This window comes from Cervus elaphus, chromosome 20 (assembly GCF_910594005.1).
Source record: "Cervus elaphus chromosome 20, mCerEla1.1, whole genome shotgun sequence".
In the NCBI taxonomy this organism is placed as follows: Eukaryota; Metazoa; Chordata; class Mammalia; order Artiodactyla; family Cervidae; genus Cervus; species Cervus elaphus.
Genome location: NC_057834.1, coordinates 128,005,302 through 128,030,572, shown reverse-complemented (window position 1 = coordinate 128,030,572; position 25,271 = coordinate 128,005,302). Strand labels below are relative to the sequence as shown.

At 42.5% G+C, this 25,271-nt stretch overlaps 1 protein-coding gene across 1 annotated transcript; it reads right to left on the bottom strand.

Annotated features, from left to right (window-relative positions):
* Window positions 1–355: 355 nt before the first annotated feature.
* On the bottom strand, window positions 356–24,758 carry SF3A3 (splicing factor 3a subunit 3). The gene is made up of 17 exons (XM_043875909.1): window positions 24,541–24,758; window positions 24,223–24,270; window positions 22,911–22,963; window positions 22,698–22,803; window positions 19,508–19,580; window positions 19,050–19,141; window positions 18,003–18,085; window positions 16,621–16,759; window positions 15,635–15,703; window positions 15,137–15,204; window positions 14,878–14,985; window positions 13,577–13,646; window positions 11,258–11,422; window positions 11,055–11,165; window positions 9,864–9,954; window positions 1,532–1,587; window positions 356–647 (listed from the first exon to the last, which is right to left on the bottom strand). The coding sequence occupies exons 1-17, from the start codon at window positions 24,634–24,636 to the stop codon at window positions 570–572; spliced, it is 1,506 nt and encodes a 501-aa protein (XP_043731844.1). The 5' UTR covers window positions 24,637–24,758; the 3' UTR covers window positions 356–569.
* Window positions 24,759–25,271: the final 513 nt, after the last annotated feature.

The window sequence follows — 25,271 nt, the reverse complement described above, 5'->3', positions numbered from 1 at the left end:
GCCCAAGTCCTCCCTTTATGCAAATTAAAAGGCAACCTTGGTGGCACGACTTTGTCCTCAGCAGAGGTCCTGGCTCACCCTCCCCATCTTTCCCTAGTACAGTATGTGCACGAATGGCTGACTCAACTAAGGGCAGGGCTTTCCTGGGATATTGCTCATTTGGGGAGGCGGCAGCAAATGGGGGTGGGGAACGAGGCCAGGTCAGAATCACCTAGCATAATATATGTAACATAATAGGTGCTCATCAATTTAGTTGCTTCTCAAGTCTGTGAGAAAGAAGTAAGGAGGTGTTATGAACTAGAGGACCGAATTGGTTCATGATTCTTGGCTTCACAAGACACATTCAGAACGAACATTATTTTCCAACAGAATCTTCTTTAATATAAAACAAAGATAAAACACATCTCAACCCTGCAATCTGCCAGCATGCCTTGTTTCTACAAGATGCATGCTAGTCCGTTAAGACTAAGTAGCAAAGAGTCTTTAGGAGCATTTGATTGGGAGAAATAGAAAAAGCAGATCTTAGGGAAGCCTGGGCAAGGCCCACAGCTGAGACACATCCCCAAACACTAGAGCAGTCCTTGTCTTTTCAGATCCTCGTATGTCTTCTTATTCACAACATTCCCACTGGAGTCTTCATACTCTTCCTAAAAGGGAAGAAGGATGCCATTAAGTACAACTCCTGGGAGAAATATTCAGACCAGCCTCTGGGTACCTGAGCTCATCCTGGCCTGATTCCATGCCATTCATCTAAAGCAGCCTTTCTCAACTGGGGTTCTGCTCTACTGCCCACAGCATCCACTAGACATCTAGAATGGTACCAATTATGACTGATCCTTGGGGATATCTGAGAAAATTGTGTATTCAATCACTTTCTGTGTGTAAGATGAGGAACTCTGGCTGAGAAAGGCTCATTTAAGACATGGTTTTCAAATGGGTCCCAAGAACCCTAGGTTTCTGCCTAAGAGGCCACTACAGTTGATAAAGGCCAAGAGGACTGAGCTTCTCCACATCCAGAGGAGTTCTGCTTTTTTCTATGAGAAGGGCTATGCTGCTAACAAAAGGAACACTGAACGCCACTGACCTAAGAGGAAGCAGCTATCATATCTCACATACCTACCACTCCTCATCTCTGAAATCTGCTGTTAGGGATGACCATCCTAAGGCCAACAAGACGCCTCCCCACCCCATGAGCAATCTCATCAGATGCTCTCCTCAAGGGAGATCTAACATATTACACAGATTTTCAACCTCTTAGCTTATGAATCCTGAGGGCAGGACAAGACACAGGGTACTCCTGCTTGCCACTTCAAAATTTCAATGGGAGAATATAACCTGTCTTAAGACACAGATTTGAAGTCTGACACATGTAATATCACAAATAAATTAGGCTTACAAGTCAAGAGCCGATTAGAGATATTGTCACACTACACTTCCTGCTACAGTGAACCAGGGGCTGTCTCTCACTCCCTTCTGCACCACAAGGGACTCTGTGGCTTGACGTTACACCCAATGCTACATAAGCACTCACCTCAGTGTCAGGCTGCCATCGTTCCGACGCCTTCTGCAGTTTCAGCTTGGCCCACACTGCAGGACGAGAAGTGATCAGCAATCAGATTCCACTGAGTATCCACTGGGTACAGGGTGTTACAACATATCCCTCATTAGGATCCCCCGAGTGCCTGTCCTCAAGACATCTGCCTACCCCAAATGGCAATTTTGGTTCTGGACTGCCTGTGGACAAACCTCTTTCATTGCAAAATTTACCATAATGTTTGCTTTGTTGTAAAATAAAAGTTGGATCATATATAACCAAACACCTCTTAGAATTGAGAACTGATACTCTCAAAGGAAAAGTTAGTATGGTACAAAATATAGGAATTACTGGAAAAAGTGACCTTACTGTTTTAAAGTTCATAATAGAAGAGAAAGAGAATGCTGTGCTTACTCACTTAGTCATGTCTGACTCCATGGACTGTAGCCTGCCAGGCTCCTCTATCCATGGGGATTTTCCAGGGAAGAATAATGGAGTGGGTTGTCATGCCCTCCTCCAGGGAAATGTCTCCTACCAGGAATGAAACCCAGGTCTCTCACATTGCAGGTGGATTCTTTACCATCTGAGCTACCAGGGAAACTCAACAATACTTGAGTGGGTAGCCTATCCCTTCTCCAGGGGAATCTTCCCAACCCAGGAATCGAACCAGGGTTTCCTGCATTGAAGGCGTATTCTTTACCAGCTGAGTTATCAGGAAGGTCCAAGAGAACACTAGACATTGTCAAATATGTCTACTTGGGGTCTGATGCATGTATTTCAAAAAATTCAGAGGAAAAAAAAACACTGAAATATCATGGCCAAAGAGTCTGAAAGATAAGATGGCTCAATAAACACTGAAGACATTAGAAGAATAATTCTGACAGTTCAAGTCTAATGAACACGAAGAGGGAAAGACATCTACAGACACTACCATAGCTCCAGAGGAAGGGATTAGACATGTGCAAAGACAGGACAGATACAAAACTAGGGAAAGAACAACTTAAACTTCTAAGAATGTTGTTTAGAAGGTGCACCCTTAGAACAAAGGGCGATGTATGACAGATGGGACAGGTCGCTGCTACGAAGGTTAAGATGACAGTGAAACGGAACAACCACTTGAGTCTTTTTTTTTTTTTTTTACAAGACCAAAATCCATGTTTAATGTACATATCATATCCTCCTCCCTGCCCACTTGAGTCTTATAAGCTTTCACATTTCTCATCAAGTAGAAGAATCTCTAAACGTGACAAGATTAGAAGAAATATCATAGAGAAAGCTGAAGTCTAAGATGGGTGAAGAAATATTAATAGTAAATCAGACAATATATAAGTGCTTAACTTTGCCTGGTGTACAGGCACTCAACTAATCATCTTTTCCTTCCTGGCTAATTGCCTTAAATTAGCTGAAATCTTTTTTTTTTTTTTTAAAGCATATTCATGTGGCATTGGGTCTTAGTTGTGCCACATGGGGTCTCAGACCTTCACTACACTGTGAGGAATCTTCAGTTGTAGCATGTGGGATCTAGTTCCCTGACCAGGGATCAAACCTGGGCCCCCTGCATTGGGAGCACAGATTCTGAGACAATGGATCACCAGGGAAGTCCCTGAATTTCCTATTCTTGATGGAATAGCCAATACGATACAAGCTATAGACACAGGATATCATGGTTTTAGAAAAGTGATTGCTCTCACAGGCAATGTCCCTTGAATCCATGAAAATGTATCTCTCATGATATTGTCATAAACAAGATGATGATATCTGAAGCTGAGGCCATTAGTTCATTAAGTTTAATAGACTTATACCTAGTGGTCAATTGTGACCAACCACCTAAATGAGAAATCTCTTGTGAGAAGTTCCACAGGGCTCTTTCTTAGCTGTCTTTTGTTCAACTTATGATTCATAAGTCTGGAACAATGGAATGATTAAAATAATGAATTGATACGTCAAATCCTTAAGTTAAAAAAAAAACAAAAATAAAAAACTACTGTACTGAATCCCTCCTGCTAAAAATGCCACAGAAAAACTTCAACAGAATGACCTAAAACAAAGCCAAGGACACCCGGTGTGACAGCTGTACCCATGGCCCGCTCCCTGCCACTCCCACTAGGGCACCTGTCTTCCCAAGGCGCTCTGGGAGCAGCGATCCTGATCTAACAAGGAGCCACTTCTGCTGCCAGTTACTGAAGTGACAGCTGACTGTGCAACAGATGGAACCTAACCCAGCTACATCTTCCTTCTGTCCTTCCCTGATATTAGAAATCGAGACATGAGAGAATGAACTGCATGAAGGCAGGCTCTGAACATTGAAAAAGGTCACCCAGCGCAAGGGCTAGAGTCGCCTTCGCTGTGAGCTAAGGCTTAGAGAGAAGACACAACGAAGTGGGGAAGGCGCACACGCAGACGAAAGCACAGCTGGAAAAGCACGCTCTCCCTCACAGGATGGAAGGGCACGGGGTTAGGTTTTTTTTTTTTTTTTTCCTCTACGGGGTTAGGTTTTAAGGGGCTCTCTTCCTCACAGCCAAAAATCCTTATGATGTCTAGTTTAGATGCTTAAAAAAAAACCCAAATCCAAAAACCACACATGAAATTTTAATAAAAAATAATTATTCTACCAATGGGAAATGAAGAAAAATTGCACACACTCTACAGAATAATAGAATTAAATTCAATTTAATAATTAATTGATTATACCCATAGCTGATTCATGTTCATGTGTGGCAGAAACCAATACAATATCGTAAAGTCATTATCCTTAAATTAAAAATAAATTTAATTTAAAAAATAATTAATTGATGCCTATTAGTAGTGAGATACCTGAGATAAAAATCTGTCATGATCCTGTGGGAGTCAAGATGTATGTAACTACCTGTTACTGAAAGTCTGAAAGGAAGCCAGAGAGTTAATCTAGATACTTAAAAAGGAGTAATCCCTGGGGAAAAAAAGGAGAGGGGAGGTGATGAAAAAAGAAAGTGATACTGAGATAGAAGTGAAACTATAAATGCTACACAAATGACCTACAAGTATCAAGGGAGGTCATTATGGGTGGAAACGATATACCGTATCAAAGATGTGGCAATAATAATATGAGAGAAACTGATAAACCTAGACATCTGAACAAGGAGATAAATATGGATAACATTTTGAATGGTGAGGCTGCCAATAATATTCTGGAAAAAAATTTTTTTTCTTTTCTAAAAATTTGTATCACTAAAGCGACAATTTATAAAGTTTCTTTATGAAATGCCCTTAATGATCAACTCAAAAACATCTACAGGGGTAATTTAAAAGAAGGCAGTATAGGATTATGGGAAGAGAAAAGACTGTGGTAAAACAGACATGCGATTGATCCCTGGCTTTCTTTTCTTATGCTACATGACCTTGAAAGACTGACCTCATTTTTCCTCCTCTGAAAATGTGCGTGATCTTCTACCTCACTGATTGCTCTGAAGATTAAATGAGTGTAAAAATCTCCCATTTGCCTGGCATATACCAAGCATCTGGCATATGGTAGCTAGCAATAGGAAGATTAAACTCCACATGAAAGATAAAGGTCACTTGATACCATGCCTCGGACTCTGTAGAGGAGCCCACAAGGGAAGCTGCTGATGATGGCAGCTCATGCTTTCTCACTGAATACATTCCACATTGTGGTCAGGCATGCTGTAGCACTTCACCTATATTATTTCATTTAATCTATATATTATTTCATTTGAGACAACTCTCTGAAGTAGGTATACTGTTAACAACTATAATTGATAGATAAAGGAAACCAAGGCACTAAAAGACGTAACTTGCCCTGTGTCCCCTAGCCAGGAAGTGGTGGAGGTACAATTTGGACCCTAACAGGTGGCTTCTCCAGAGTCTTCACTACTAGGAATGTGGTTCTGAACCAACCTTACCCTTGAAGCAGAACAGAATGAAACATAAAGAACTTGAGGGAACCCATCAACAAAGTCCTTGGGTAAAAACAACATGACAAGACATAATGGGGGTGAAAGCTACCATGTATAAAATGAGTAAGCTACAAGGAAACAACACAGGGAATTGAGCCAATATTTTAAAGTAACTATAAATGGAGTATAATCTTTAAAAATTTTGAGTCACTACATTGTATGCATGAAAATTATATAATATTTTAAGTCAACTACAATTTTTTAAAAGTGAAAAAAAGGAGATAATGGGAATCTGAAAGCAGAAAAACCACTTTTTGTAAACAAGGTGATAAGAATATTCATATAAGAATAAACACTTAGTCTACTGAATCATTATGAGTAAGATGTATAGAATTTACTGTTTCAGATCACCAATATAATCACCTCCTATAAATAACTCAACAGAATGACACATACTAATAATAGATAACAGAAATCAGTAGCAGAAATAAACTGTTAGATGAAACATTAAAGTTAGAAATGTTAGGAAAACACCTGTATGAAAGGAATAGATTCCAATTTACTATATAATCTTTGTGAGAAATCTAACAAGAAAACAAGGAGTTAAATAGAAATAGATAGATCAATTAATACACTGCGTGTAAAGAGCTTACCCCATACAAGGATGAATATTGACAACTAGGGTAAAAAAGAGCCCACATTTGCTGCCAATATTTTGATAACTGGGTAAATGGTCTATTACAGTAGAACAAACAAGCTATCAGATAACAGGAATTTCAGAAAGAAAATGGGAGTGATAAATAAGGTTACAATATAATATTGAGTTTATGTGGCTCAAATAACACAAAACTGGCAGAAATGCAAGACACAAAGTTTAATTACAACTGGAATCAACATGTCCATACCAGAATTCAAAACAAATAGACATTAAGTATGAAACCTACTGAATAGGAGAAAATATTTATAAATGATATAACAGATAAAGGGTTACTATTCAAAATACGTAAACAACTCATACAGCTTAATAGGGGAAAAAAAAAAAAAACTAAACAACAACAACAAAAAACACAACCTGGTTAAAAAGTGGGCAGATAATCTGAATAGGTATTTTTCCAAAGAAGACATACAGATGGCTAACAGGCACATGAAAAGATGCTCAATATCACTAACCGTCAGAGAAATGCAAATCAAAACCACAAAGAGGTGTTACCTCACACTTGTCAGAATAGCTGTCATCAAAAACACCACAGATAACAAATACTGATGAAAATGTAGAAAAATGGTACCCTTGCACTGTTAGTGGGAATGTAAACTGGTGCAGCCACTATGGAAAATAGTATGGAGGTTCCTCAAAAAGCTAAAAACAGAACTACCATATGATCCATCAATTCCACTCCTGGGTATATAACAGAAGAAAACGAAAACACTCATTTGAAAAGATACATGTACTCCCAACATTCATAGCAGCATTCTTTACGATAGCCAAGACAGGGAAGCAACCTTAATGTCCACCAACGAATGAACAGAGGAGATGGAGCGTGTGTTAGCTGCTCAGTCAGGTGCAACTCTTTGCGACCCCGTGGACTATAGCTGCCAGGCGCCTCTGTCCGTGGGATTCTCCAGGCAAGAATAGTGGAGTGGGTTGCCATTACCTTCTCCAAAGGATCTTCCCAACCCAGACATCGAAGCCAGATCTCCTGCATTGCAGGCAGATTCTTTACCATCTGTGCTACCAGGGAAGCCCAAAAGAGGATGTGCTGTATACAGATAGATACATAGATATACATGTGCACACACACACACACACACACACACACACACACACAATGGAATACTACTCAGGCATAAAAAAAGAATGAAATTGTGCTACATGCAACAACATGATGGACCTGGAGGGCATTAAGCTTAATGAAATAAGTGAGGCAGAAAAAGACAAATACTAAATATTATCCCTTATATGTGGAACCTAAAAAATAAAACCAACAAATGAATATAACAAAACAGAAACAGATTCACAGATAGAGAGAACTTGTGGTTACCAGCGGGGAAAGGCAAGGGCGGGGGAGATGGGAGTGGCAAGATAAGGGCAGGGGATTAAGAGATACAAACTACAATGTATAAAATAAATAAGCTACAAGGATATGTTGTACAGTACAAGCAATATTGCCAATATTTTATAAGTACACCCCCCCCCCCCCCCCGCCGCCGTGTGACTTGCAGGATCTTAGTTCCCAGACTAGGGGTCAAACCTGGGCCCTTCTGCAGTGAAAGCAGGGAGCCCCAGCCACTGGACCGCTAGGGAATTTCCTAGTATTTTATAACTTTAAATGGAGCACAATCTATAAAATTTTGAATCACTATTATACATCTGAAACTAATAGGATATCAATGTAGCTCCAAAAAAAGTAAGTTTTTGACTAAAGACTTAAAAAAAGGAACAAAATAACAGGATCAAAGAAAGTATTAATAGGAAAAAGGAAATAGTAAAATGCAGAATAAAAATATTGAGTTTTCTACTTTGTCATACTAACTCAAGGAATCATATGGGCTATTAACTAAAGAGTCTTCTCAGAGTACAGTCCCTTTCTATGAGGAAGTAATCTCCATCTAAAGTTTCAAATGACAGAAGAGAATGTAGCACGTAATCAGATCAACTTCATGACATAAATATGGTTTTGATTCCTAAATCTGACAAGCGTCTGAAAGCAAAGCAAAAAGCACACCTTTTATTTATGAATGTAAAAACAAAACTTCTAAACAGAATTCTAACAGGATAAATAACTACATTAAAAAAAACTACCACTCAGTATGAAATAATTCAGAAATGCTGTTTTATCCAAGGCCTGATCAAAAGTAGTAAAAATGTTGCCACCTTTCTTTCGTGGAATATGATAATAAAATCATACTGCTACTGCTAAGTCACTTCAGTCATGTCCGACTCTGTGCGACCCCATCCCTGGGATTCTCCAGGCAAGAACACTGGAGTGGGTTGCCATTTCCTTCTCCAATGCTGAAAAGTGAAAGTGAAGTCGCTCAGTCATGTCCGACTCTTCGCGACCCCATGGACTGCAGCCTACCAGGCTCCTCCGTCCATGGGATTTTCCAGGCAAGAGTACTAGAGTGGGGTGCCATTGCCTTCTCTGAATAAAATCATAAGTCAACCTTAAAATTTGTGAGGCTGCATTACATGGTCTTTAAAAACAGCATTCAGGCAAGGAAGACTTATTGCCTGCTTCTATTTAACATTTAATATTTGGGGGTAACACTTAGGAAAAATAAATACATGGAACAAAATTAATTAAATATGTTTTGCAGTTGAACTGGATTGCAAGCCTAAAATAACATTACATTACAACTTCAAGGTATCAAGTAATAAATCAACTCGGGCAATTTGCAGGATGTATTTAAGAAAATACACCCCCCACCCCAATCATGTTCTACTTATTAGCTATATGCAGCTAGAAAACGACAGCATTCAAAATGCAGCATTATGATTCTACGAAATTTCATTACTATTTTAATTTCCTCCGAACAGAGTGAAGGTCAAAAATGAAAAGAGGCTAACTGGATAATGATAATGGGATACATATTAATTCTGATCAGAGGAACTGTATGACCCTGACTTGTAAATGCGTACACAGACAAAACAGCAAAAAGGAGTCCCCAAAGCTTGCCGTGCACAAGAAACTCAATGGAAGAGTCCCTGGAACTCACGGGTTAAGTCAGGGATTGGGGAACTCATTAGAAGGTCACTTCTACTCGGCTTTACCATGGAGGATATGAACCCCAGAGGTGGAAGCCAAATCAGTTAGCTGACCAGGCAACAGCGTCGTGTGATATGCTAAGAGGCAGTGCATGCAACTTAGCAGAGCGGAGTGGTAAAATTCTTTTCCTAACAGTCTAACCCACTGACGGTGAAAACATGACCAAAAAAAAAAAAGAAAGAAAACTGTGAGGAAGATGGAAAAATCTATCCTGGCCAAGTAGCCAGGAAGCCTGAGGTTCCTGGGAGCTTCAACAACACATTTCTGGACACACGTTGAACTTGGCTTTTTCTCTGAGAGGTACTTTGCTGACATGTTGCTGTCACCTCAGAAATAAGCTTACCGAGATCACTTCTATTTCCTCCTTTGTATCTGCAGTTCTTAACACAGTAAAATCAACTCAGAAAATACACATACACTCATGCACTCAAAATCTCGCATATCCGGGAGTTCACAGGCCCCAGTTAAAAGCAGTTTTATACTCAGCACAGAGCTTTTCTCAAGGGGGAAAGAATCAGTACTCCTGGCTAATCCATCCCCTGAAAAAGCAACAAATCTAGGACTGTAGTAGTCTGTATGTACCCACAACCTGCTGCCCTTAGGCCTGGACACATGACAATACTGGACAGTGAACTGTAGCTCTGGCCTCGGGAACAATAAATAATTACTTACAGGAGACAGCGTCTTCAATCTGTGTCACATTAGCAAAGTGGGCAGTATTTGGGATGCCCAAACACCTCATGCCGTGAGCATGACGCCATTCCTGGGAGAAAAGCAGCAAGAAGACAACATGAAATAGGACTGACTGAACATTCAGCACTAATCCCATTTCCTAATCCTTTGCAAAAGGCTCCACCTAAAGACAGTGTTCCTTCTGACGCTCCTGTCTGCAGACAGCTGGCTATGACTGACAAGAGGCGGTCACTTCAAAGCAGCACTGTACTGTTTGCCTCACTGGCAGGTTTATAAAACTCAGATCCAGACAAAATCTGAGTCAAGGCCACAACTCTTAACTCATCACTTACCTCCTATGCAACCCCCACCACCAGCATGCGTAAGCATTACTGATGGCAAGTCAGTGTCATCTTTAGAAGTAAAGGAGAAGTGTTTCTCAGGTACAAGCAAGGATATGACAGAGACCAGGGAGGGATGCTGATGCAATGACAGTATGGCTCAGGAATGGCAGATGGCACGGGCCCTGGATGCCAATTCCAATTCACTGGAGGGGGTACTGAGAAAGATTTAGAGACTACTGGAGTTTGGCAGAAAGACCCCAGAATCAATAACACGCACATCTGAGGAAGAGAAAGAGGAATTCACATACATTCTCCATTCTTGGCTACATCTAGCATGCCTTCTATTCTGTAAAATTTCCCTCCAAGTACTAAGAACTGAAGGCAGAAACAAAACAAGCGTGAATTCACTTACTGGAATACCACCCAGATAATGCCTTCTCTCAAGAATAGCTTGATAAATGTCATCCTCTTCTTTTTTTTTTTTTTCAAGAGGCAAAGGCCCATTTAAGACCCAAAGAAGAAGGCGGTCAGCCCTTTCTTTGGTATTGAGTACTAGCAACAGGAGAAATGACCAAGGAGTCAGAAAGGCAGAGAGAAAAAGCAAGCAAGAGAAAACGGAAACGAGGTTCAAATAGTAGTGGTGGAATGCCTCCAGAAACTGTCTCAGGTGCTACCCGAGGCTGGCACCACTGCCAGAGGCCAAATGCCACATGCTGGACTTTATGTCCACTCCTCTGATTCTCTTTAGCTCTGGACACTAGTGATCCTCTCAGGCTGCTCCTATCCTCTTCTCTAAAAGACTCATGTTTCAAGCTTCCACGTCCAGGAGAAGCACCGAATTTCTTACAGCAAAGTGCCGCTGGAAGGCCTTAGGACCTCGGTAGGTATAGTTTCCACAAATCTCACAGTTATAGTTGATATTTAGGCCATGAAGCTTATACAACCAGTAAGGAATAGGCTAGAAGAAATCAGACAAAAAAACAGTATTAGACCAGTGTCTGCATCTGCTGCCAAAATGAGAAGGGGGAAAGATGGCAGTGGGAGACTTACTTTGCCGTCCCAGCCAAGGGGCAGGTTTTTGGGGTTGTAAATGATCTCGTTCTCTTCATCTTCACTTTCACTCTCACTGATCTGCTCTTCCTCTTCCTCTTCTCGCTCTTCTCCAGTTCTTGCCTGCTTGCGTTGTACGTTTTCATGGGTGAGATGTCGCTGTTCCTATGGCAGGTCCATGAATGAAAAGGGAGGTGAGAGAATAGTGCAGAAGAAGGGAAATTTCCTATTTTCCTATAACCCTTGTTGATCCCTCCCTTTTAAGGATCAAGTTTTCCTTCTTGCAGAACAAAAGGAAAGTCTTGCTTTCAAATAGAATTCCTCTTCAGCATACCTTTCCTGAAAAGAAAAAGTCAAAAAAAAAAGGAAAAGCTAAACCTAGCACTCGCCTAGGTTCCTCACTGAGGCCAGAGACAATCGCAGAACAGAAGTCTTCTCTCTTCTGCCCCTAAACCGTTCCCTGATCCAGTCTTCCTTTCTCTTTCCTACTGTTATCACCCTCACCAAGAGGACAACGTTCTAACTTGTCCGGAGTCTGTCCTCACTCCAGTCCAGCTTCCATGTTGTCCCCAGATTTATCAGCTGGAGAAAACCAATCCAAGGGCACACTTTGCTTAAAAAAACCTTACTCTGCTTTCTGCTACTTAAAGGACAAGGTCCAACCTCCCAACATATAATAACTTCCCAAATTTTTCTCTGATTACACCATCCCTCACCAGACACACCCAAGGACAACAGTTTGTTTTCTCATTATTTCCTTTGACAGTAATTTTACCTTCATGCTCGCTGTTTCCTCTACCTGGAACATCTTAATCTCCCTCTCTCTACTTAGACCACCCAATCTCAATGTATTATAGTAAACATCACATTATACTGCAGTTATCTGTAGCCCTCAATCACAAACTGGGCTTTTCAAGGGTAAGAGGCTGTCACATTCACGACTGTACTCAAAGATTTAGCATAATATCTGGAAACCAACAGGTGTCAGTAAATGGTGAAGAAACGGTAAAAATAATACCAATTCATGACAACATCAACTTTTGGAAATCACTTTGGCTGGAACTGGCTGGAATTCCAAGGAGAATACTGCCACCTCCTGGCAGGGAAAGCAAAATGCTCTCCAAGTTAGAAGTCGTGGGCACACTTCATGTCAGGGGCACAGAGAGCCTTGCGTTCGTTTCAAAGGACTGGCAACTCAGGCTGCTGCCCACACTAACACAGTCCTAGTTCACTGTGGAGAGTATAAGTATCCCATGTATCCAATGTCTGGCTAACCCCTTTTATCCAAAGTAGTTGTAACAGCGGGAGCCCATAATGACTCTAGTTTTATGAGTTATTATAAGCATGGTCATCAAACAAGGGCAAGAGACAAAGACATGTGGACCAGCTATCTGAACCAGAGCCACCTACTCACTCAAAGAACCATGTGGGCATCTGTAAGGAAAAGGCTCTGAGAGCAGTTGAAAACTACACAAAGCAGACACTCAGAAAGGCTGGTCCTCTCTGCAGGACTCCCAGAGACACTGACCATCTTCCATTTTCTCTTCCCTGAAAGAGAATCATTTTCTCCTGCTCCTCCCACTGCTTTCTCTAAGATAAGCATCTTGATAAGGTATGCCTTTTTCTACCTGTAACCCCCTTCAGCTTCTTCTTGAAAGAATACTCAAGGAGCAGCTCACAGCCAGTTCTGTACCACTAACCTCCAAACCTAATAAGTTCTGCACAACTTTGTCAACATGTAAGTTACGCCTTTTTAGAGTAAGTCATTCATGAAGAGTTGCTGTTGTGGGCACACCTTACATCAGGGGCAAAGGTTAGCCTCTCAGTTGTCCTCAGAGGACTGGCAACTCAGACTGCTGCCCACACTGGCACAGTCCTAGTTCACTGCGGAGAGTATATGTAACCCATGTACCCAACGTCTGGCTAACCTCCTTTTATCCAAAGCAGCTGTAACACAGGGAGCCAACGGATGACTCTTGTCACATCTTACTTGCCTTTTGAGTGTCCGTTTCCTAGGTTACCCCTGGCTATATTCTGGAGCTCAGGGAAAGAACCTGGATTCTATACTGAGAGGGGAGTCTACTCTCCCACCTAGCCTCAGGGGATTGGGCAAACTTAGGAACGTCACCTAACAACAGACCCCTAACAACAGAACAGGACCTCAGTGAAGGGCTAAGTACCCTGGGAGAACACCAATTTTCTGCTGAAGTAGTTTGATATGTACCTCTTTTCTTGCAATCCTAAAAAATATCCTACAAGTTCATATTTCTCTTACTTCCACAACTTGGAGCATTTATAACCCTCAGCAGAGTCACTTACCCCAAGAATCTCTACATATTCGTAGATCTGGGCTTCAAGGAAAGCAATGTCTTTGTTCCTCTCAGTGTCTCTGGAAATAAGAAACAAACCGTATCACTCAAGGGTTCTTTCACCCAACGCCATGTTCTCTATATCTGGGAACATTTATTCCATAGGTGCATTTAAAATTACAAGCACAAGAGAAATACCACGTTGTGAAAGCAAATGTTCTGGTCAGGACTTGCTGATATTTCCTTTTTTTTTTAATTTAAAAAATATTTTTGGCCATGCCATGTGGCTTGCAGGATCTTAGTTTCCCAAGCAAGGATCAAACCCAGGCCCCCTGTAGTGGAAGTGAGGAGTCTAAACTACTGGACTGTCAGGTAATTCCCCTGAGATTATTTCTTAGAATGCACAGAAGCTTCCTCTTCAATCTCATTCTAGAGAGTGAAAAGCATATCTGTGTATTTAAATTCCTATCAATTTTCTATACAAAGGAAATGTGGTACAGAAGGGGAAGCTCTGGAACGGGCAGACTTAGGCCCAAATCCTGACCTTGCTACTTAGTAACTGTGAGATAACAGGTATAACTTTTCTAAGTCCTTATCTGTCAAAGATGAGGATAACAAATACTTTTCAAGGTTGTTTTGAGAATTAGCAAAACCACATATAAAAAAAAATACACTGTACAAGCATGTCAGAGAAGGCAATGGCACTCCACTCCAGTTCTCTTGCCTGGAAAATCCCATGGATGGAGGAGCCTGGTAGGCTGCAGTCCATGGGGTCGCTAAGAGTCGGACACGACTGAGTGACTTCACTTTCACTTTTCACTTTCATGCATTGGAGAAGGAAATGGCAACCTACTCCAGCATTCTTGCCTGGAGAATCCCAGGGATGGGGGAGCCTGGTGGGCTGCCAGCTATGGGGTCGCAGAGTTGGACACGACTGAAGTGACTTAGCAGCAGCAGTACGAGCAAGTGGCTCAGGAAAAGATTCAACTGTTATTAGCAAAAATGCACTTAGATGAACATTTTTGAACCAACCTACCCTCTATAACCTACAGAGGTAACAAAAGGTAGCTGAGGCACAGTTCCAACTTTATGGAGATGTCACCTACTCTCAGACACCTGAGTACAGACTGCCCTTGGTTTATAATAACAATGAGAGAACTGTCTGCCATTAGCAGAGAAAAAGAGCAGACTGGAGCTTGATGGATCAATAGTGGTGATAAAATAGGCTTTAAAATTTCTGATGTGGTACGAATTCTGCACGAGAATAAAAAGTTTAAAGTGTAAGCAGTGTAACCCCTTCCCCCCACTCACCGCTTGGTGCCCTTTGTCTTGGGATTTTTGGCAAACAGGGAGGTGTCCAGTGACTCGAGGGACTTTCCTTTGGTGCTGAATAGCCTCTGGGCTCGCTCTTCTAGGGTCCTAAGGAGACACATGGGGAAAAGGATTTCAGGATTACTTTACCATCTAGGCTTGCTTCTCTTTGCAGTGTGCAGTGACAGAAAGAACTGGAGCCACTTAGATCGTGAAACACAAAGTACACGAGACAGTCCTGATAGAAAAAGCCTCTTACCCGCCACACTTCAGGCCTAAAGCCAGGAGGGCAGATTTCAATCTGTCCAGACCCAGGGAGGCCAATTCCTATATGAAAGAAACAAATTACAATTTTATATAAATAGACTTGGAGAAACAACAAATGCTCAAACTTAGGTTTGCAAGCTGGTGTGTGGGTGTTTCTAAAATAGCGGCAAGACCGCGCATTCCATAGCCAGTCTCCTAGCAGGATGCTCCAACTCTCCAAAGGACCGACTCTGCGGTTAAGTTCATACGTAACCATATTCACTGTGTTCCACTACTTCCACTGTAGCTTAAGATGGTTAATTTTTAGTTAACAGTTTTCAAAGAAATTGGATAAGCTTTTTTTTTTTCCCCTTTTCATCTTTCTACATTCTTCGTAGATGCTTGCCTCAAGGATTGATGTCTTACCATAATAAGTCTGTAGTGTTAGGAGATCAAGTGACCCCTCTGAGGCGTGAACAGGCAAGACCAGCACAGGCTAAAGAAAACATACCTCCCAGGAGGAGAATGCAGAGAGGTCAAGATGGGCTCCAGCATGGGTCAGGGCACTGCTTGTTTCTTTCTGGAAAAACAATATGATGTTTATTAAGACCCAAGATTAGAACAAAGGCAAGGGAGTCATCTAAATTACAGGCATACCTCAGAAATATTGCAGGTTCAGTTCCAGACCATTGCAGTAAAACAATTATCACAATGAAGTGAGTCCCATGATTCTTCCTGGTTTCCCAGTGCATACAAAAGTTATGTTTACACTATACTGTAGTCTATTAACTGCACAATCCCATTATGTCCAAAAAGAAATGTACATGTCTTAGTTAAAAAAAATTTTATTGCGAAAAAATGCTAACCCACTATCTGAGTCTTGGTAGTAATAAAAATCAAAGACCACCATAACAAAATGAAAAGTGGCAATAATAGACTTGTCTGATGGAGGGGGTTGCTGCATTTGTAAAAAAAAAAAATGCACCATCTGAGAAGTGTAAGAAAGCTAAGTGCAGTAAGATGAGGTGTGTGTGTACCAGGTGCTGGCTGGCCCCTTATAAACATGTATGAGTGAAAATCAAATGCCTATAAGAGCGGAGCAAAAAGAAGAAGAAGAAGAAAAAAAAAACCAACTAAAACTAGATGGTCCAACTCTCCCAGAGATTTCAGAAAAAATTCATGTTTGTCCCCAGGAATGAAAATATGTAGTAAAGATTTCTAGCACATAATTATATCAGCCTTTGGTCAGTAGGAACCACAGAGCAGTAATGATACGGTTGGTGAAAATGTTGGACCCAACCAATGGCAAGTGGGCCCTGACAAATCTCTTTCCAAAGTACACAGGGAAAACCCAGCATACTTGGCAGAGAATACCTCCTGGCTACAACTGATCCCAAGGGACCAGCATCCGAAGGCCTAAAGCAGAGGCTCAAGATTAAAGTAAAATAGTTCACTTCCCTGAAATGTCCTCCACCCAAACCCCCCACTGAAGCTCACCGGCCATCCAGGAAAAGTACCATTCTCCCACTTCTTCTCAAACTCATTTTGAATTTTCCCAAAAAGTTCATTCTGATCTTGAAGAGGCTTCACTCTATCTGTGTAATCCTGAAGGTATTCAAGCAGCATCTCCAGATATCTATAGAGGAATAAGTAATAGAGACAGCAAGGTTTCTATTTCTGATATACTGTTATGCCCTACAAAATATACTTATAACTCCAGTGGTACTAGTCTTTTAAAGTAATAAAAATGAGCTTACAATTGGCTTTCTTCTAATATGTCATCTTTTTTTTTTTTTTTTTTAGTTCTACCGCTTTATTGCTACCAACCCATTTCCCTCCACCCTTGTGCACACATGCTCAGTCATGTAATCCCATGGACTTCAGCCCGCCAGACTCCTCTGTCCATGGACTTTTCCAGGCAAGAATACTGGAGTGGGTTGCCATTTCCTTCTCCATAATATGTCATCTTGATTCTGACCTTTCCTATCTTCTTTCATCCTCAAGATACAATTCCAAATACTACAGTCTTAACTCACACATAAGAAAGATTTCAGGTAAAAAGAAAACGAGAAAAAGAGAGGAAGGCAGAGTACAGATTACTAACTAGGGGCAAAACAACACAAATAAAACGTAACATCTATACATCAGACCTAGGCACCTCTGAGAAAGTTTAATTTTTCCCCCACTCTGCTCAATTCCAAAGACAGAGGCACCTGGGTGGGAGACTTCCTTCTACACTGAGACAAAATTAAGAACAGTATGGGCCTAAGATCACAGATGTGCCCATAGACACATATTCTTCCAGAGCCAAAGTATTATGATTTTAATTTTATTTTTAAATTAATTAATCATTTATTGTTTTGGTTGCACTGGGTCTTCACTGCCGCGAGGGCTTTCTCTAGCTACGGCAAGCGGGGGCTACTGTTCGTTGCAGTGCACAGGCTTCTCATTGTGGGGGCTTCTCTTGTTGCAAAGCATAAGCTCTAAGCACATATGCTTCAGCAGTTGCAGCACACAGACTCAACAGTCTCGGTGTGTGGCCTCTAGGGTGCCCAGACTCACTAGTTGCGGCACTTGGGCTCTAGAGGGTGGACTCGATACTTGTGGTACAGGGGCTGCTCCATGTGGAATCTTCCAGGAACAAGGATCAAACCCGTGTTCCCTGCATTGGCAAGCAGATTCTTATCCACTCTACCACCAAGAAAGTCCCAAAGTGTTATGATTTTAAAACCATCTTTAAAATTCATATTCTCCCATAAACCTGGAAGTCATTCACATATGCCTTTCGTGAAACAAGATTCAAAACTGCCCTCAAATCTTCTTGTTAAAATAATCTCCTAGTCACATTCAGTAGAGGCCTGGAAGCTAGTGATGCCTACCTCTTGTACTCGGCATTCTTCCTTTCTTTAGGAATGTCAAACAACTGGTCAAAGATGGACAGGTAAGTGATATAATCCAGCTTCTGAAAAGAGAAATGACAAGAGATTCAGTTAGGTGTTTGCACCAAGTTACAACATAATCCCAATAAATGAGGTCAAAATTGAGCCTAACAATATAATCTCCGATAAATGAGATCAAAATTGAGCCCAACTCACTTTACCCTTTTTTTCCCCTATCATTTAATTCCTATATTAACTGCGTGTTAATTCCACTGGACTAAGTAGAATATGAGACACAAAATTAACCTGGAAAAATAAAGATCAAATCAATAAACCATAGGCTAAAAGAAATATCTCTTCAACATTACTACATACCAGGCACTTGTTTAAAGACTGACATCCACTGCATCTTAAAATAAGGTCCCGGAAGGTGCCCCTTTGTTCCCCTTATTTAATCACTTATTGAATATCTTTGGACCAAGTGCATGGATACACATGAGAACAAGACCAATGCAGCAGGATTGGACTCACGGAGTTTATATAGCTCAGACAACTTTTGGGACATGTCCTTACAACTCCAAGAGGAATTTCATCACATACTTCCTTGCGACTTTCCTGAGGCTGTCACATTAAATCTCATCTCTTATGGTAAGTTATTTTTAGGCATCTTTTTAAAGATATTAAATAGCCATTCCTGGAAGAAATTATGTTTTTGTATCTTTATGTACCTACTACTATGTGTACCTCACACAGATGCTTGATGTATATTTGGGAGTTTTAAAAATTTATTTTTACAAAAGCAAAATAGGCTTGTTGTAATAATAAAACAAAATTTATTAGTAAGTAGAACAGATTTATTTGTTCACTGCAGAAACCTGATTTTCACTTTGAAAATGGTTTCCTTCCAAGAAAGCACATCGCCACTTTAATATTTATGCAACAGTTCCAGAACACAAGGAAGACACTCTGTTTCATGTCTAGTAGCCCCGGCCCAGTGTCTTGACTCACCCTGGAGTCAGAGCCACCCTCCCCTATCCTGGGTCTTACCTCAGAGGCCTTCAGGTTAATGTATTTGAGGTAACAGTCATGAAGATCCAGGTAACGACCATATCCCTCTTCATCTGTGAACTCCACCAAGTCTGAAGCAATCAGAGGTACCAATGATTCAGATACTGAAGACCACTTTCTTGGACTTGGCTTTTCAGGTGGACTGCACTGTTTCATCATGCAGCCCTTTACCCAAACACCCTCTCTCTGCTCGCAGACTGAAAAGGGACTCAGCCAATGCATTTACGTTGGATGAGCACAAAATGAATACTGTGTCCAATGCCAGTTTAGGATGACAATCTAGTCCAGGCTTTTCTTTAGTCTAACAGAACATCAGTAGGAGAACCCAGCTATACATTTCTGTGGGGCCATTTCCCAGGGCTCTGAGGGCAAATCTGAGCTCTGTTATTTGCCTAAACTTCTGTCAGTGCTGGAGAGAAGCATTAAACCCTACTTACTTTGTGCTTCTTCACTTGGATTCTCTCGTGCCTTTAGGAGCTCCTCAAATTCCACTGACATTGGAACACAGATCTGATGCAAAAAAGACAAAAGCTCAGGTGGATTTTTCAACATAAAAGTTGCAATACCCCTGGAGCAGGAAATGGCAACCCACTCCAGTATTCTTGCCTGGGAAACCCCACGGACAGAGGAGCCTGGTGGGCTACAGTCTGTGGGGCTGCAAAGAGTCGGACACGACTGAGCCCGCAGGCAGGGAGAAGTCCAGGCTATGGAGGGAGCAATAGGAGCCACCGTGTGGCTAGTACTGCTTCTGTGGGCACCTGAAGGCAGCAGTGCGCAAACCTGCTGTCCCTGGAGAAGGAAGGAAAACGGGAAGGCCCACAGCACCCTGGGAGATGCCATGCATAATTGCTAATAAGCAGGCGTGACGGAGTCTTAACAATAATTAAAGTTACCAACTGAAAAGAAAAAAAAAAAAAAAGTTGCAATACCACAGAATGGGCTATAGAGAAAGTTGGATTTCTAATGCTTTACTTGGCTTGGATTTTTCATTAGGAGTTTACTTCTGTTTTCCAATTACCCTGCTTTTTCCTTTGCATTCTGCCATTGTTTAACTAAAATTTGCTAAAATAACATTCACAAAAGTTCAAATAACATAAAAAGACAGAATGAAAAACAAAAATCAAGGTCCCCCTTTAATAGTTCTCCTGCGAAGGAATTCTCTGGTGCTCCAGTGTTTAAGATTCGGCGCTTACAATGCAGGGGGCACGAGTTCGATCCCTGATCGGGGAACTAAGATCCCACGTGTCTTGAAGAACACTCCCACCCCCAACCTTCCTCCACCAAAAAAAAAATTGTACTGCAAGTAGATAACCACTGTGTACAGACCATTTAAAAAATTTTAGATGTCAGCCATTCTCAAACTTTGCTGCATATTAGAATCACCTGAGAGAGCACTAAAAAAGTCCTGACATACTTGATACCAATTAAATGAGAAGTGGGGGGAGGTACCAGCGCTTTTTAGAGACCCTCAGATTCAAATGCACAGCAAAATTTGGAAACCATTGCTCTGTGCATTTATATATATGTATTTGTGCAACCATAACACTGACAAGTACCAAGATTATTACTTTGCTTCTCACATAATTGGATTTAAATTTTTTTCCCCTTAAGTGTATCCTGAGCATCCTTCTAATCATTTATTTAACCATTTATCCCTTATCACTTTTCCACCAAAGCTGGGATAAGGTTAACACACCAAAATGGTACTCACGTCTTCTCTCTTGGTTAGCAAAAGACTGAATACTCTACCTTCCAAAGGGAGTGAGGAGACATTTATGTACCTCCACTAAGTAACCTCTCCTGCCTAATATTTTCAGTCTCTTATTTTTCTACCCATTCCTTTACATATGGACACCTTCCTATCTGCCCTATGATCCTACTTCTACTTCTCCTCTCCTTTTTCCTGCCAGTCTCTCAAATGCATGTTAAAACACCACACACTACCGTTTCCCCACTATTCACAAGTGCTCCCTGTGACCAGATTTCCCAAATTTCCACTCCCGCCACTTCCACCGAGCAGCAGTCCTGGCAGTTACCAAGCAGTAACAGTTGATACCAGTCACTTCCTTTCTGAGGCTCATTTGCTGAGCTTCCATAAGACATTACCTGGAGCTGCCAACTGACCTGTGCTGTAAGGCTTCCCAGGCCCCCTTTCCATGAAGTGCCTTACTGTGAGTGTGCCCCAGGGCACAGAAGCTGACCGTCTCCCTTCACAATCTCCCTCCCAGAACTCCATGATTCACAGCTTCAACCATCAAGTCCATGTGATGACTCTCAAGCCCCAGTCACTAACTTCAGTCGCTCATAGGACACTTCTACCTAGGTGTATCATCACCTGAAAATCTACATACATAAAAATCCACTTCCAGTGCATATGGGTTCTTTCTTCCTTATTTCTATCAAGGGAAAAAACAACTTTTCAGGTACAGAGTCATAAAAGCAATTACTGACCCATCTCTCCACTTCTATAGTCATGCCTCACTCCCACTTTCCCCTAGAACTCCTTTGGTCAGTTGTGCAAGATGTTTAATGAGTTCTCAACAACTGAGATGTAATCCCTGCTCCTCATAATCTTACAATACAGTGGGGCAGACATTCACTGTCACAGAGCGTGACAGGATCATAAAGGAAGGATTAACTGGGATTAACTAGGGGAGTGAGACAGACTAGGAAGCAATTTCCATGAAAGAGCTGGTCTCTGGGCTGAATCATGAAGGGGTAATGATCAATGGAAGTGAGTAAAGCCTCTTTGTGTTAGTTCCTCTAGGTAGCAGATTTCAAGATAGGAACACAAGTGGTTTATTGGCCCGTGGGGTGGGGAGGAGGGATTACCCATGAAAGATAAAAAGAAAAGGGGCACTTCCCTGGCAATTCAGTGGTTAAGACTCCATGCTTCCAATGCAGGGGACACAGGTTTGATCCCTGTTCGGGGAACTAAGATCCCATGTACTACGAGGTGCGGCCACAAAAAAAAAAAAAAAAAGAAGAGAGAGAGCAGGATGGAACAATGGAACAGGAGAGCCTAGACCATGATGCAGATAAGACAAAATCTTGACCAATTCAGTGAGGAGCAAAGATTACTCACTCAAAGTCTCACATTGGGCAGAAATACCAAGCCGTGGTACACCCCCTCCCGCCGGGCTCAGCCACTGGCTACAGGCTTCCCAAGAAGAGAACATGCACGTTCAGTCGCTTCAGTCGAGTCCGATTCTTTGTGACTCCATGGACTTAGCCTGCCAAGCTCCTCTGTCCATGGGACTTCCCAGGCAAGAATACTGGAGTGGGTTGCCGTTTCCTCCCCCGGGGGATCTTCCTGACCCAAGGATTGAACCTGTGGCTCCTGCAGTGCAGGCAGAGTCTTTACCACTGGGCCACCAGGGAATTAGCAGGCAGCTTCTTTACCACCAGAGCCACCTGGGAAGCCCAAAGAGAATGGCTTTAGCTTAAAGCTGAGGGAGATTCTAAAAGAACTTGGGAGTTGCAGGATGTCACCTAACTATACTGCTTATAGCTAACTGGTAAGTTCTTTTTTGAAAGGACATCTAAGTGGCAGTCTCCATTTTCCGTACACATGTCCTTTGTATGCTCTTTGGACAGGTCTGGAGAAAAAACTTTCCAAGGTCATACCTCATTTGGGTGCTTCCGGTGGAATTCCTTTATTTGTTTGAGTCTATTATAGAATTCAGCAAACTCATTGGGTCCTGAAATGGCATTGAGCTCCTCTTTTCGTAACCTGCAATTTCAGAAAAAAATCCAGAAAACATGGAGCACAGAGTCAGTCCTTTAACCATGGGCCCTCAAAAGCAATAATTCCTGTCACTGAAGGTGACTGTCACTTACCCATCCTTGTCATCATACAAATCCCTCAGATTCCCACTGACTTCCATATACCTCTGAAAGGCAAACACAAATCCATCAGAATGAAGCAATCCGTACAACTGAGACCCAAGCAACCAGCAAGGGCTCTCTAGTCAAATCCCAGGAAAATATCAAGAGATGTGGTATTAAAAGTTCTTATGCTTTCTGGTACCCTTAAACAGAGCACTGGCTCCTAGCTAATTTTTAAAATAGGTCACTCTGAAGATTACCTAAGTGATGTGTTTTGAGGGGTGACAGAGAGTTCCTATATTTAACTTTCCCTAGAAAAGTCACAGGCTTCCCTGGTGGGTCAGTGGTAAAGAGTCCGTCTGCCATTGCACAAGAGGTAGGTTGGATCCCTGGGTCGGGAAAAGGAAATGGCAATCCACTCTAGTACTCTTGACTGGGAAATCCCATGGACAGAGGAGCCTGATGGGCTACAGTCTGTTGGGCTGCAAGAGTCTGATAGAGTTATCAACTAAAAATAGAAGTACTGTAAAAGAGAATCATGTAAGAGAGTCACTCTTTGGAAAACAGCAGTTCCCATCAAAGACCCTCAAAGATAAAAGGGTAGTTCAAGATGACTTTCACTATTGCAAAGGCTTGACTAAGGAGTGCTCAGGCTAAGTAAAACATCACACAGCTTCCTTTGGGTTCAAATTCAGGATGGCACAAGTACATAGCCCATTCTCCAAAACTTTTGGGACCAGGTTTGCTTCAGAATTTGGAATTTTTAAGTTCAGGAAGGTACTACATGAAATATCCCTAGCGAGGTCTGGAAAACACGTTAATTAGTTCTGCACTGAAAGTTATGTTATTTATTAAATGGAATAAAGGCCATAAAAAACCTCTCATCTGATCAGATCAAGTCAGATTTTTGCCAACAAGTAATTTCCAAAACAAAATTAAAAAATCTTTTGTTTTCAGAGTACTTTGGATAGTAATGCTCATTTATCTACCCTAAATCAGAAACTCTGATTAGGGTCTTTTATTCTTTTCTATGGGGGAGGAGAGTACCTTCTAAGCCCGAGGCATTGACACCTCATAACCACTCTTTGCACAGCCATGGGACACAGGATGCTATAAAGCGGATCTCTAGTAATTAAAAATGAGTGAGTTCTCCATTCGGAGAAGCGAGTAAGGGTGGTTGAGCATCCTCAGGTTTGGCAGCGCGTGGACATTTGGCAGGCATACAAACCCCTCGACTGGCCAATCGGCTACCTTTGTCCCTGCACCCACTCCCTCCTCTTCCAGTCCATCGCGCCTAAAGAAAAGCGGACAGCGGGACACTCACATCTTGCATGGCCCGTGTGCGGTGGTCAGAATTGATCTGGTCCCGGAGCTGAAGAAAGGCAAAAGGTGACATAGACGTCGTTAGTCGGAATTCTGGAGTTGGGGAAGGCCGCCCGAGGGCGGAGCTTACCCGCTAGGGTCTTAGCGGCCCAAGCAGAGAGGCCTCTGGGCGCTGGGCCCGGGGAATGGTTACCTAGGCCTGAGTTCGGGGAGGGAATCTCCCGAAGGGCTCGGAGCGGGGCAGGGCTGAAAAAAGCTCTGAGGTTAAACCCGGGCAGGGGGTCCGGCCTTAGGGTAGCCCTTGCCCAGGCCCACTCACCGTGGACTTCTTAGTGAGCATCTCTTTGGCCATGACATCCATAAGCCGTTCCTTCTCCTCATGATAGCGCCGCTGCTGCTCCAGAATCGTTTCCATCTTCCCTCCTCCTCCTCCCCCGCCGCCGCCGTCGCTGCCGCCGCAAGCCAAGCCAGACCACCGACACGACCGGAAACAACCCGTGCCGCCTTGCGCGCCCGCGTCCGCAAGCTACGAGTCCGGCGGCGGCAAAGTTCCGCGGTTGCCGGAAGTTCCTCGGGGACTCGAGGAAAAGTGAGCACCGCTAGAGACCCAGTCCATACTATGGAGACGGCTGCAGTGCCCCCTGCCGGCCGAGGGTGTGTGGCGCGATACCGAACGATTTGCAGGTGCCTCTAGGGGGCACACAGAAATCCACCAGCCTGGCGGTGAGAAATCTGACCTGGCTTGCGGTGACTTGCCTAGCTGTGCGGCCGGGCTGGACTGAGTAGCTGAGGAGCACGGATGGGAGCTGGAGAACCGGAACTTGAGTCTCCAGTTCAGTGTGACCTGTGACAACGTTTTTCCCTCAGTAAAATGAGGATGATCGCGGGGTTTTTTCCTTTCTTCTTTTCTTTCTCCTTCCCTTCCTTTCTTTTGATATTGTCTATCAGCAGTGCTGCGTGCATGCTAAGTCGCTTCAGTCATGTTCGACTCCTTGCGACCCTATGGACCATAACCCGCCAGGCTCCTCTGTCCAAGGGTTTCTCCAGGCA